The 14,296-nt window shown below is 43.4% G+C and overlaps 1 protein-coding gene across 1 annotated transcript; it reads left to right on the forward strand.

Annotated features, from left to right (window-relative positions):
* Nucleotides 1–3,224: 3,224 nt before the first annotated feature.
* Nucleotides 3,225–13,271, forward strand: boka (BCL2 family apoptosis regulator BOK a). Its single transcript, XM_042058074.1, has 6 exons — nt 3,225–3,490; nt 3,590–3,673; nt 4,033–4,391; nt 5,932–6,060; nt 9,852–10,015; nt 12,073–13,271. Exons 3-6 carry the CDS (start codon nt 4,160–4,162, stop codon nt 12,196–12,198), a joined length of 651 nt encoding a protein of 216 aa, XP_041914008.1. The 5' UTR covers nt 3,225–3,490; nt 3,590–3,673; nt 4,033–4,159; the 3' UTR covers nt 12,199–13,271.
* The last annotated feature ends 1,025 nt before the right edge of the window (nt 13,272–14,296 follow it).

A 14,296-nucleotide genomic window follows, 5' to 3' on the forward strand; every position in this document is an offset into this window, starting at 1 on the left:
ACAAAATGGCTTGACATATTTCACTTTATATCTAATCAATCAATATCAAATTAATCTAGAATATATAAAATATCCACTTTTTGAACTAAATTAGGGGGTAAAAGTGAACTTTTCTCCAATATACAAATTTTTTGAGACCCACCTGTATTTGAAATCATCAGGTATATTTGAAAGGATATAAAGATTATCATTCATCATTTATATTTTTTTATTGGTTTTAATATTTATTTATTTATCTATTAGTTAATTTATTTATGTGTTATAATCCACACAGTAATGCACCAACTGTATAATGAGGTGGCTGGGAATTACTTACTGTAATTCCATTGTCTATGCTATAGTGCCCCTTTCGAAAACATGGGAATTGTGGGCCTACCAGCCTACCTCTGGTTCAGTTGAAATTATCTGGGATTTTTAACTGAAGGGGATACTGACAGTTAAGTGCATTTTAGGGCTGTTTACTGGAAGGCCACCAATCAATGTACTGTTATTGAGATGTTTTCTATTTCATGAAAAGTGTCAGTGCAGTTTGCCCATCGGCAGCTCACTGACAAACCTTATTGCTTGCATTCTACCAGAGTGTTCAGATGAATGGCTTGTAGATGAACGCCTCACTGCCACCTCATTTTTGTCCTATAGGTAGCAGCATTGCACCGTAGGTGTAATCATGAACGGGGGAAACTTCCCTAACTGTAACCTGTCCAATACTGATCCCTGAATCAATGCATCTCTGTCACTTCCTCTCTTCCTCCTCAGTGAATACATAGATATAATTAAAGGTTGTCGTAAAAGTCTAAATTAATTTGTCCATATCACTGACTAGGTCACTGGTACCAATGGAGTTTTAGCCATACATCATGCCTTATATTGTCATATAGTGAGCACAGCTGTGGTGTCATGGCAAAACCAAAAGTATACACACTAAAAGTGAATTAGACTACCATTGTTTACCTTTTCCTTTTGTAGTAACATGTATTTTTGTTGATATTTTTATTTGACTTGTTACTCAAACTCTTGATAACATTCTAGGTCCAAGAAGAATCCCTACAGCAATGTATAAAAAATGGTAAATGCCAAACATGCACAACTCCATAACTATGCAGGCGGATAGAGAGGGATAGCTCTGTGAGGGCAAGCCTGAACAGAGATCAGTTAGTAGGAAAGGCAACCTTCCCAACAAGGGAAGATTGTAGGTGTGGTGGGTGATTTCTTGCTATGCAGGTAAATCAGAGGAACAAAAGCAGCAGTTCCTCAGGATACCAACTCTCAGCTTCCATAGAAAATTCATAATACCGAAACCGAAATCCAAAAAAACAAGTGGACAGTTTCAGGGGGAACCTGATGTAGACATCTTTAACAGATGTAGATAGTCTTTAACACAAAATCAGCACCTGTCAGTATCAGTATACCCTGAAACAAACCCCAGTAGTTATTGGAAAAACTGAAAAGAAAGTTGCTGTTTTTTGTGGATTCAGAAGGATTGGCTTTTCTATGCTTCTCCCAGCAAAGAGAATGCATTCTGGATCAAAAAATTGTAGGCTATGCTGGCTTTACAAAATAACTCTGGTTTACCCTCTGATAGCATCACATCTGCTATGGATCACATCACTTGCAAGTCTCTTGTATCCATTGGAGATCCCTGTCCTCTCTGTCTAAGCCAGTGGGCTAGCAACAGCAACAAACAAAAGCAACAAATATCTGACCTTAAACCCTCTCTGTTTTATTACTGAAAACATGCAGCGCTCAAGCCCACAGATGGACCGCCCTCTCGGTTTCCAAGGCAACTGTATGGAGGTTCCGGCTCATACTTGTGACAAACAGTACTGTTATTTATTATACACCCTCTGGATTCCAGTGATGATTACTGACTATCTGTCTGAATGTTTTTTTTCCATCAGGCAGAGACAGATTTTATGAAGCAATATATTTACCATGCATGTATACCAGGAATACCATGACATAAGATTATTCTGAGAAAAACGTTGACTACAGCAGCTTTTGTCCTTCCCTGTTGTTTCACTATCAATAACACATTGGCCTTCGTTTTTCATGTGTAGGCTGAGTCACAGGAACGGAATATTCACAGGAATAAAGCAGCATCTGTGTGTGTTGGCATATGATAAATCCCCACAGGCTATTTATAATTGTCTACAAAGTGGTTAAGGAAAACAGGCCTCTTCCAAAGATAACAGATTACCAAAGGGGACAGTCAAGAGAGGCAGGCCATAGAGGGGCATCATGTCTTTCTTCCACTTAATGTTGAACACAGTCTAAAATGACTACTTTCTATACTTTGTTTTAATCCGTAGCCTACCCTTTTGGGCCTGCAGAAGATATTGCTTTATCAAAATTCATTGTAGTGTATGCACAGAAATGGTTCATATTCCCATTAATAATTCATTCAGCCAGAGTGTCAGAAACGACAAAGTACTAAATCACTAATCATACTCTGACAAGTTGTTTTAATTGCAGGGCATGTTTCAGCAGGATGGCTTCTCAAAACACAACTGGGAGGAGTTCAGTTTTTCCACCTTTTCAGAACATCAGAAACAATAGCCTTCAAATATTTACTGTGATATGCTATTGCTGAAAAAAAATAAAAAATAACAGTCACTGTCTTTATATGTGACTGATTGTCCAAGGTGCCATTACAGGGAGCTGGACCTGACCTTTTTTGTGACCTGAAGAGTGTCTGGGTAGATTAGTCAACTTAGCCGTTGCTAAAAGAAGATGTAGGTTTGTGCAACATCTTCAGATATGGGTTACAAAACAGTGTTACCAAACTAGTATAGACTATTACAAATTAAGGTGATGATTAAATAGCATTTGAAGTTAAGTCCTAGGACAGACTAAATGGACAGGCACACCATGAAAGCAGTGGATTTGGATGGGATGTCTCCTCTGAATTTGCACTGAATCACACCAGGTCAAGATCAATAGCCTTCCAGATCAGTCTCACAGTTGACCTTCTAAAATAGAGATAGCCTGCAAGTGGTCAAACATCACTGATGATTATGGGCATCACTGTGCCACTGGATACACTCTTAATATATTATGTGAACTTGAAGAGGATATTTCACTGATCCAACTTCGTGGTGGGTTGATGATTGTTAAGGTCAACGTCATGGTCTGATGTTCACTGTCAGTTGGGGATATTCTCTGAGGGCACTATGTGGTTGAGGGGGCGGGGCACCATTTGACAAAATAGCATCGTTATCTCCGCCTTTCATCCAAACGGAACGATTTCCCTTAGAAGGAAACTTTGCCTGTAATAGCACATGTAACGAAACACATAGTCTAGTAATGGCAGTCATCTCTGATAGTGGTGAACTTTTCTTGAAAGCAGTAAGTCATTAAATTAGCAAGGTGTCATAGCAAGAAACGGGAAGGTAGTCGTACGCACTTGCGCATCGAGTTCTCTCATAGATGAGGAAATATACTACCCGGGCGTGCGTGCGTGTAGCCAGAACGCCAGGACTGCATCTACGAAGTGATTCTCTTATTTAATTATAGAGTTGCCGTGTAGCCATAGCATTGTAATGGGCTACATGAATTTCCTTTTTATTGTATTGTTTTATTGTGACTCTAGGCAAACTTAACCAATGAAACTTCTGTCAGATGACAACAATAGTGCAGAGTGGAATTAGGGATTCCGTCTGTTCAAATCGGAAAGGTAAGTAAAAAAGGGTTAATCAAACCATTCCAAAATCATTTATCAACGTTTGTAGACTACAGAAGGCGGACTTATGGATATATAAAATGCATAATTCACAGCTCACGGGATCGATTATCTTCACCATGCTTAACATGGATTTGCCCACCATCCATTCATCCTCTCATTTGTGTCTGCGTTGTTGTTTTTTTACTGCATAAGTAGCCTAATCGTTTGCCTATGTTGTCAGACGGGTAGTTTCTCTGTATTGTGGTGTTTAAGTGTAGGGTATGCGCCTGTGGTGATTTGGAAAATGATTATTTCGCTTGATAATTTCACTTGAGTGGATTAAGTCACGCAACTCATGAATTTCTCAACAGAGGTCCTCCTCCCCGAGGCACCAACAGCAGCAGCAGGAGGAGGGTTGGAGAGTGGCGGCGGCAGACTTCCATACACGGTGTTCAAGGTGGAAGTTTGGTGCGCTGGTGGCGTGTTCGTAATTAACTAATGAAGGGCATGGAGGTGCTCCGCCGCTCCTCTGTATTTGCGGCAGAAGTGATGGAGGTCTTTGATCGCTCACCCACGGACAAGGAGCTGGTGTCTCAAGCCAAAGCATTATGTAGAGACTATATTCATTCAAGACTGAACCGGGCTGGAATCGGTTGGTCTAAGCCCGATCATGGATTTTCAACGCCGGGGTCGGCACTTGGAGAGGTGTCCTCGATCCTCTTGTGGTTAGGTAAGAATTTGGTGGATTTCAGAGACTTTGTATTTTGACCTGGCGTGGTAAACAGAATTGTAGTCTTTTAGTCTCAACACATAGTTCGAAAATATTGAACTAGTGTTTCTGATGGAAAAAACACTTGGTCAAACCTGTTCAGAGCACCTTTTTCAGCATTATCAGACCACAAGTGGTAGACTAAAGTCCTGCCAATCAAATGTGTGTGTAGGCTCTGTCTATTATGAGCGTGTGAGAGAGAGCTAGACTATATGTATCCTGTGTGGCGTATCTGTGTTAAAATGGGTTCAATATGTGCCGAGTCAGAGATATGGGATGCATACTGGACAGCCAGAGCTGTCACCTTACACATAGTCCTGCTCCATATTGCTGTTATTAATTTTGCTCCCCAGAATCGGGAGAATCATAAAGGACTATATCCTTAATCAGGAATTGTGCAACACCCACCCACAGCATTCCTCACCCTCTTCAACCGCCTGTGTTGATTCTGCACAGGCCTTCCATGTTTCATAATGTTTGTCTGACATTTTAGTACCCTCGTAAGCGGGAACTCCTTATGAGAGGTCTTGAGGGTCATGTTCTTCCTTGGATGGACTCACATCCTCCTCTTTCAGAGTGTTCTCTGTCTTTGAAGCCATAAAGCACTTAGAGAGCGGGTGTTATACTGACATGGACTCCCATAATAACGTCCATTGTGCTGGCCTGGCTTTGCAAGCCAGAGCTCCAGCTATTTGCCTTAGGCCCACACACATCACATGAATGTCATCTGTGCTGCCCATCTACGCCAAACGGTCGCTCTAGTATTCACAAAATGTTTCTTATTCCTCAAAAGGAAGGAACGGTTAACTCCACTAATTAGTCTAGGCTCTCGGATATTTGGCACTGTTTCCTGAAAACACCCAGATTGGACACTGGTGCAAGCTAAAAGACCATCCCTACTGTCTTTTTATTTCAGATCTGTCTGTCAGGCTAGCCAACCTGAACGACCCTCTCATCCCACTCCCCAAGAGGAGGAGGCCAATGAGCACTGGCATGCTACCAAAGTCTTGCCCTTTTGAAACAGAGGATACTTCTAAGCCTCTTTTTCCTCCCACTTAATCTCGGATAATAATGAAGACATAGTGTACAATGGCCCATTGACTCATTGTTCTCATCTCCTTGGCTTGTTAAAGGCGGACATGAACCTAGGTATTACTACTCGTGCTAAGTGCCATATACATGCTTGGCTACCATGGAGTCTTGTTCACAGTTGTAGTAAACATACAGTTTAGTCCAATTTTTATCCAGCATAACATAGAATCTGTACAGAATGGACATGCATTAGGTCATGTGCTTCCACCATTCTAAACCTTTGATCGCGGAGCCTTTCCCAGCTGAGAATCCGAGGCACTGACTTCACTGATCTTATCTTTATGATCGGGAGAGCCACTCTCAGGTCTCACCTGATCCACTCTCACCTTAGACTCAATGGCTAATGAAGGTTAAAGGGAGGGGGAGACATCAATAGTCTTTGTCTTAACTTTTTTGATTTATATTTCAGGTGATGAGCTTGAGTACCTGCGTCCCAATGTGTACCGGAATGTAGCCCGACAGCTCAACATCCCCGTAGCGTCCGAAAACGTGGTGTCCGATGCCTTCCTCGCTGTAGCAGCAGAAATATTCTCCACTGGTGAGTCCATCACTGCTCCTCCAGTGGGCTGAATTTATTGGAAGAGTGCATTGTGAAGATACTTTTAATATGTAGGGTATTGGTAAAAGCAGTTAATCTCCTAGGTTAAATGTGTTTTTCTTCTTGTGAGGAAAATATTTTTCAAGGATGGTCACGGAGAAGGCTTTGTAGTGTTTACACTGTAAAGTGTACTCTGTTTGCTAGAGAGGCACGGAAAGTACTTAAAAGAAGATCTATATGTAGGAGAATCATAATGCTAATGGCCACAATCCCCACACTAAGTACACATTTTAAATAAATGGAAGGAGACTGATGGATAAGCAAGAAATTAATCATGATCGTCCTTCTCATAGCTTTCTCATCCATGTAGCTTTTATAAGAACACTCCAAACTGATTTATCGGAAGACCTCTCCTCAGGTTCTATTTGGAGAAAGTTAAAAATAGCCCCCTTTTTGACATTTTTATATACACATTCTGGATAGGTTGTATTCGCTGCGTAAAATCTAGGGCGAGCCAGGAGAATTGTTTTTCTTTTACTGATGTGTAAACACACTGCGGACACCTCTGCGTACCTAGGCACTGATATGTCCCTCCAGTCTGCCCAGTAGGCACCAAGGCTGTGTTAGCAGAGGTAGGACATGAGGAACCAGTGCTGGGCTCACTGGAATTACCAGCACGTCACTTCTACTGCAGTAGGAGCAGTTTATCCCTGTTCATATCTCCTGCCTAAGGGAAGAGAGCAGTAATCCCCTGGTACTCACTGTTTGTGCGCTCATTGTGTTATTTTTGGAATTCACATTTTTGCCCAACTTAATCCTGACCTATTTTCAGCCACCGAGGACATCTCTTTTTCAGTTGCTCGCACTGGTTTTATTCTACATTCTCGTGCCGAGGGGGATTTATGTCGAGGCAAAAGAGGGAAGAAATACTGTTTTTAACTGCAGCGATCTTTGTTTTTCTCTGGTATTACTCTTGGCAGCATCGAAAATGTGGAGTGCGTTCAGTGTGTACTCCGGGAACTGATGCTCCACTCCTGACTATGTATGGAAAGGAAGGGAATGTAGCACATTCCTGAACACACCTTTCATTGCTGCATTATTTAATAACCGATCCACTGAGTTGCTCTTGAATGTAGTGCAAGTGATATGTCTCACTTACTAAGGAACTCCCAGTATTGCAATGCAAGTCATGCCATGTTGGGAGTTTACAAGAACTAGTGCCAAGTGCCTCAGCAAACAGTGTGTCCCCTTGGTGTGTGCGTGTGTGCGCGCGCGCCCTGCAGCACTGGGCTTCCCTCAGTCAAAACACAAGCATGGAACGTTTTGAAGTGATCTTATCTGGGCACTGGCTTGGCTCACAGGAAGACCCAGCTAAATTGGTTTGGTTAGGCCCCAGTCTTGATAGACATCAGTGAAAGCCATTGTTTGGAACTGAAATACGTTACTGTCCAACACCATACAATCAGTCTACAAGAGGTTGGCTGGCCTTTGTTTTTTGTTTAGGGTTCTCCTTTGAGGAGTTTGTTTGTTAGAGCATACACTGTACTTTGTCTAACTGTTAACATTTTAAAGCTGAACCTGAGTATTGTGCTTACTTGTGTACCCAGTGCCTCAAAATGAGTATGTTTATTTGAGAAACTCATTTAGATAACTGATGGTCTGATGAAGAGGTTGGGGTTGCTTTTAGACCACAGCAAACTTGTTCCCCTCCCCTGTATTTACGTGATTGGATTCACATGCCATGATTGCAGATTAATTTAGAAAATGACTGGAAACATTTGGCACTAAGCAGGTTATTGAATTGTGGGTAACACTTGATTTAACAAACAGTTGGAGGCTATGCAGAGTGCACTAAAACTGATCAATAGCAACTGCAATGAGATAAAATTAGTACACAGCACCATGACGAGGACTGAGTCCGGCCACCCCCTCATTCCATCTAAGAGGAAGGCGTGGGCGGCTTATGATTGCCCTCTGCCACAATCTCCGCCATTATCTCCCAGCTCAGACCTGGAGGGAACTGGTGGCAGATGCCATGTCTGAATGCTATCTCATTCTCCTCTCTTCACATCACACATAATTGCCACAGAGGCAGACAGTATGACTAGGATGTGGTAGCTCATGTCCTCAGCTGTTCTCAGGTCAGGTCGTTTGGTTAAAGTTTTTTTTCCTTTTTCGCAGAGGAGATTTCAATGATGTGCTGTGTTGCTTTAAATGTGAGCTCCTACACGTCAAACAAAGTCACAAGTATGCACCAGCATATGAGAAGTGGCTCTGATCCACTGGCTTTTTTCCCATTTTATTAAAATGGAGGTTTGGCAGTGGCCTTCGTATTTTAGTCTGAAAAGTGCATCTGTTCCCGTTTTTGATGTTTTAAACACAATCCTGTGTGTGTGTGTGTGTGTGTACAGTATGTGGGCATGTGTGGTTTAAGTGGATTTTTACCACAACGACAAAATAACAAAAGCTCAACCAATCTAACCCAGACATCGCTGTCTGTCTCCTTAAAAGCTGCTTGAGTCTAGACAGGACATATACTCAGTGCACTCAGGACACGTTAAAGTTTGACAAAAGCCTCGCTTCACACTTTGCTGCAGCCCCGGGCACGAGGGCCTTGTGTCAGCAGCATGTGGAGGGATGAGTGGGCCTGTGGAGAAGCAGCTGCTGGATGCTGCTGTGGCATGATGAGGCCGTCTGGTAGCCAGGCACGTTGGCGGACCGCCTGCCTGCCCGCCAGCCACTATGGTTATGCAAGCCCCCTCACAAGCCACCACCACCAGACTCCTCCCTCCGCTGTCTTGCCTAATGCTGGAAGAGAGGAGAGTGAGAACAGAGAGGGGGGGGGGGGGGAGAGAGACAGAAAAAGAGGAACAGTGAATGAGCGAGAGAAACAAAGAAAGGAAGAATTAGGGCAGGGGAGAGGAACAGAAAGAAACAGAGAAAGTTCACTGGTCACAGAGCCACAGATCCGTAATCATGCTTCTAACCCCCCATCCCCCCCCCCCCAGATACCCCATACCCACACCACCTACCAAAGCTGGCTTGGCCAAAGTTTTGTCAGGCACTAACCACCACACACATATACAAACCACACACACACACACACACATGCAGACAAAATTGGGGAACCAAGTGTCTGACTTCATACTGTTACTATGCAGCCACAGACCATCTCTGCTTGACTAGCCTTGTGTGCACATAGCTGCAGCATTTCCCCCTCTAATGGTTTAGAGGCGGGAGAGAGGAACAGTTGAGTTGAGTCGTTAGACGGCTGACTGGCAGCGACGGAGAGAAGTGACCCTCCTAATGTGTTGCAAGGTCATGTGGCGTCTGCTAGACTGCAGTTAAATGGACATATTTGCATTTTAGGGAATTGGTTCCTTTTCTTGGTTCAAACTAATGTCTTTGTTTGCTTTTCATGTGCTGTTGGACTTGCAGTGAATTTCTAAAAGCCTTCCTTCTTGTTCAAGCTCAATTTGTACAAAACACTTGCAGTGTCATGGTGCAGACACAGGACACGCTGTGCCTGAGAGCGTGTGGGTGGTTTTGTTTGTGTTATCATTGACTCATAGTATGCTTTTCTGTTTTCTTTTCTTTCTCATTTTTGCCTTTGCTTCCTTCTTTTCCTTCCTCCTCTCTTTTCTGTCACCTTCCATCATATCTACATCCTTTTTGTTTTGTCCCTCATGTTCCCCCTCTCCTCCCTCCCTTTGTTCTCTCACTCTCTCTTACTCTATCTGTTTCCCTTCTTCTCTTCCTCTCTTTCTCTCTCTTTCATTGTTCTTTCTCAGGCGTGACATGGGGGAAGGTGGTGTCACTGTACGCAGTAGCGGGGGCTTTGGCGGTGGACTGCGTCCGGCATGGCCACCCTGCCATAGTGCACACCATCGTGGACTGCATGGGCGAGTTCGTCCGCAAGAGCCTGGTCTCCTGGCTGAAAAGAAGAGGAGGCTGGGTAAGACCGGACTCTTCCTCCTAAGTTCCTCCTTTCAGTCCCCATTACCATAGAAACGTAAAGGTGAAGGTGAATCTCAGAATCTCGTAAAGGTGAATCTCAGAAGCGCAACAGCAGGTTCAGGAATCGATACGTGGCCGACCGTTTGTCCGTCATCTGTGTAGAGCTAGATCTCTGTGTTCTCTCACTTCTTCTCCATCTTCTGGGCTCACAGCACAGCATGTTTGAGAGGCATTTCCTCGCTCTCAGCAGGGCACACCTGATTTAGATGGAGTTCACTTACAGCAATATAATTATCTGCTACGGTTCACTCCGGGTGAAGAGCAAGGAGACACCCAAACTGGGTCACATCGAGATCCCCGGAGGGTCAGAGGTACCAAACAGCGGTACAGAGTGTGTCAGAGACGGCAGACATGGAATGCGGTCAGATTGTTCCTGCTCGCAAGGTTCCCCCGACACGGTGGTCCCCTCACGAGAGGCATCGGGAGACGGCGGAGGAATTCGGTCTGCCGGAGCAGAGGCCTCACAATGGGAAGGTCGTTTTGTTTACCTTCCATATATAGACGCTGGCAGTTCCTTGGTATGTGCAGTATGCTTGTGTACTCTGCTGCTGGGGAGTTGGAGAGCGAGGAATCCCAGGAGCACTTTATGTAACAACACACTCGCATGCACTGCATACACTGAGTGCCCTCAAACTAGTTTGGTGAATACGCCTGATGGTTCAATGATTTCTAATTGAGGGAAGTGCCATGCAGATTGTGATGGATGATGTGAACAATGGGTTGTGTCCTTGTGAAAGCAGAGTAGAGGAGGAGTCTGATTGGGTGTCTAACGGCGTGTGTGTGTGTGTGTGTCCATGTTTGCTTTTGTATCGTCTGTCGCTGGGTGGGAAGGTCTTGCCAAGATTCTGTGGTAAAGTTTACTGTCTGTGTGTCAGCAGGAGAGGTTAACAGGTCGCCGCGCAGGGTGCTCATACCTGTGTGTCAGGTCTGTCTGGGCGGCATTCTGGAAATTCAAAGAAAATGGGCCGTTTGTTGTAAAGACACAATCGATAGGACTTTTTGTGTGGGCATTGAGTTTAATTAGTGTCACGAGAGAAGTAGATTTGGTGGACTCCTCAGAGTTTTTTTTTTTTTTTTATGTGTTTGTGTCTTTTTCTTTGTAAACTAGGCTTTTAAATAAAGAGCCTTATGCGTACTTACACTTACTAAGCACAGGCTCACGTCTATGTGCAATAGTGCCCACAAGCACACACATACACACATCTAGCGATTGAAAGCGTAAACAAAAGCAGAATGAGACACAAAAACTAATTGGAGATTGCTGTGTTTGCTCATGGTTTCTGACGTCTGTCACGTTGTCCCACAGCTGACTTGCTTTTCCCACCCCAGTTTCTTGGATCATAGTTTAGTAGAGCATGAAATGGTTTACTGTGAAAGCCTTGTTTGTCCAGATAGTGTTATGTAACACACAAAGGGGCTCTCTCTGGGTCAGCAATCAATTCAAATAGGTGTTTAGGGGTCTAAACAAATAACACTGACTATTTATCTTCTGCCACAACAATTCAACCTGACTTGGTAATGTTCGATAAAGGTCACAAATTCTTGCTGTGTTGATGTGAAATGTATTTGACAAAGATATGCAAGCCCTACATTGCTGGTGTAGCCATTTCTCTATCTCTAGTTAAGCCCTGTAGTGATATGTAACATACCTTTTCCCTTTTAAAATCCTTGACTGCTTTGAAGTGAATGACTGTATCTTGACTTGGCCACTTTACTGCCTCAACCTTTGAACCATCACCATCGTGTGTGTGTGTGTGTGTGTGTGTGTGTTTGCTGAAATGCAATAATGCATTGCTGACTTTGGCAGTGATTGCACATAGTTACTCCCAACTCTTGAGATGTGCTGATTAAATAGATTGTTTTAGGAAGTAGATTAATGACACCAGCACTAAACATTGTTTTAGGAAGAGCACTAAATGCAACCATGTTCACGCTTAGTGGCTCCTCAAACAAAATCTATACCTTTTTTTTTTTTTCTTCTTTCCTTTCTTTCAGGTTGACATCACGAAGTGTGTGGTCAACACCGACCCAAGCTTCCGTTCTCACTGGCTGGTATCAGCTGCCTGCACCTGTGGTCACTATCTGAAAGCTGTGGTCTTCTACCTGCTGAGGGAGAAATGACAGGAGAGAGCTGGTCAGATGAGGTGAAGAACGAGACCAGTACCTTCCCCTTCACTGGCGACGAGGACGGTCTCTTATCAGCCCCTGACCAATCACCGCTCTCAGTGTTTACATTGTTTACATCTGCAGAAAGTTTGCACTGTGCCTCTGACTAGTATTATGGTATCCACCACATCAGCAGACCCACACAGCGCCTGTACGCCTGTCCTGTGCTTCAGTGTCTCACTTGCATTTCATTTTGGTCCTGGTCGGTTTGTCAACCTCTTCGAGACCAAGTACATGATGGGCTTGTGGTAGTTCTTACGTAGAATACAGTGCAATGTTAAGAAGAGTAGTTGCTTCTTTAGGTAAGTCTGTCCAGGAAACATATTCTGAGGAGGGATCCAACACTGCCCCTTGTGGCTGACCCCTTGCATGGTCAGCAGCACCTGAGGATTTGAACTGGACATGAAGCAGCTGGTAGATTTACAGCCACTGCAAGGACTTCTTGGTGGATATTTATGTGCTAAACTCCAACTAGATGGAATCTGGATATTGTTATCACCCAGGCTTTTCCCCCCTTTATTTGAAATAAGAGCATTCTGGGACAGTGTGTGTGTGTGTGTGTGTGTGTGTGTGTGTGTGTGAGAGCGAGAGAGAGAGATCGACGAGCACTTTGGGAAGGTCTGCCTGTTGAGGCCATCTTCACAGAGGAATGCATTGTGCCTTTGTTACGGCACAGTGAGTGGACTGCGTTTGAAGTATTCCTGTATAATTCACTCAGGGCTGGACGTTGACCCCCCCCCCCCCCTTTTTATTCCTGGCATGATAAGAGATCCAGACCTTCCCATAGTGTTCCTGAGAAAAGCGATGAAGAGTTCTTGAGGAAAGCGCTGGGTCTGTCACTGTGGGAGACGCCCCTATGAACTCTGCTCTGGCTGATAATTTGCGTGTCATGGATCAAGTCAGTGGCTTTTTTTTATATATAATTTCAAATAAATTTTATTCTGTGAATAACGACACCTCTTTACCATTGTATGTGTGTAACTGGCATGCTTCACTGAATGTATGCAAAAATAAACCTTTTAAATTTCTCTAAATGGGTCATATTTTCTTTGTTCTAAGTATATGCATACATCATATTCAATTCATTTTCACAGTAAAAGTAAACTCACCAGTTATAATACTTTGTACTTCCCTCAACCATGTACGGACTCTTTGTATATTCTCTCCAGCACTCTTTCCCCCCCAGTTTGGGTGGGGTGTGGTTGTGAGAAATGGAAGAAGTGGGTGGGTATCGATGACGGCTGTAGATTTGACATATTAAAGCATTGTCTACACCCCACACCAAACGGATTGGGTAAACAATACTCTGTCAGTGATCTTTACAAGTTCTCATGGCACACACAATACTGAATTGTCATGATAAAAGAGGAAGGTAGAGACAAGAGCACACAGAGCCTTAAAAAGGGAATTGGTTCAGATAAGATAGATAGATACTTTATTGATCCTCAAGGGGAAATTCAAGGGTCTCAGTAGCATACAGACATAACACCCAACATGCACTTACAGCAGAAATGGTAAACATAAGTATAAGTATAAACATGTAACTAAACTCCACTGTACAATAAAGACAGTAGAAGATAAGACGGATAAGAAAACTAACAAAACTAAATACTAAATACACTATATAAGTTAAATTTAAAAAGTCCAATGTGCTTGAGGGTGTTCAAGCATAAGACGCTTGTAGTGACAGGGCCAGGACTGGTGAGGTGCTAAAGGGAGTGAGTGTCATGGTGAAGGTGCAAACAGTAGTCCAACCATAGTCCTTAGTTATGTTTGCCTGGCAAGGTGCTCAAGAGAGTGAGTGTCATGGTGAAGGTGCAGAAAGTAGTCCAACAGTGCAAGAGTAAGGTCTAGAGACCAGCATAAATAATATAGACAAATAGGAGAGCAAGTGTAATGTAGACAAGGTAAAATAAAAAACTATTTCAGTGCAAGAACAGGTTGAGGTAATAGGGTTATAGCCATTCATTCATTCAGTATTGTATCAGAAGCCTGACCGCAGCCATTGATCATGTGTGCTAATATACCATGAAAAACAGTGTAGCAGTAAAAC

This window comes from Alosa sapidissima, chromosome 12, assembly GCF_018492685.1.
Source record: "Alosa sapidissima isolate fAloSap1 chromosome 12, fAloSap1.pri, whole genome shotgun sequence".
Classification (NCBI taxonomy): Eukaryota; Metazoa; Chordata; class Actinopteri; order Clupeiformes; family Clupeidae; genus Alosa; species Alosa sapidissima.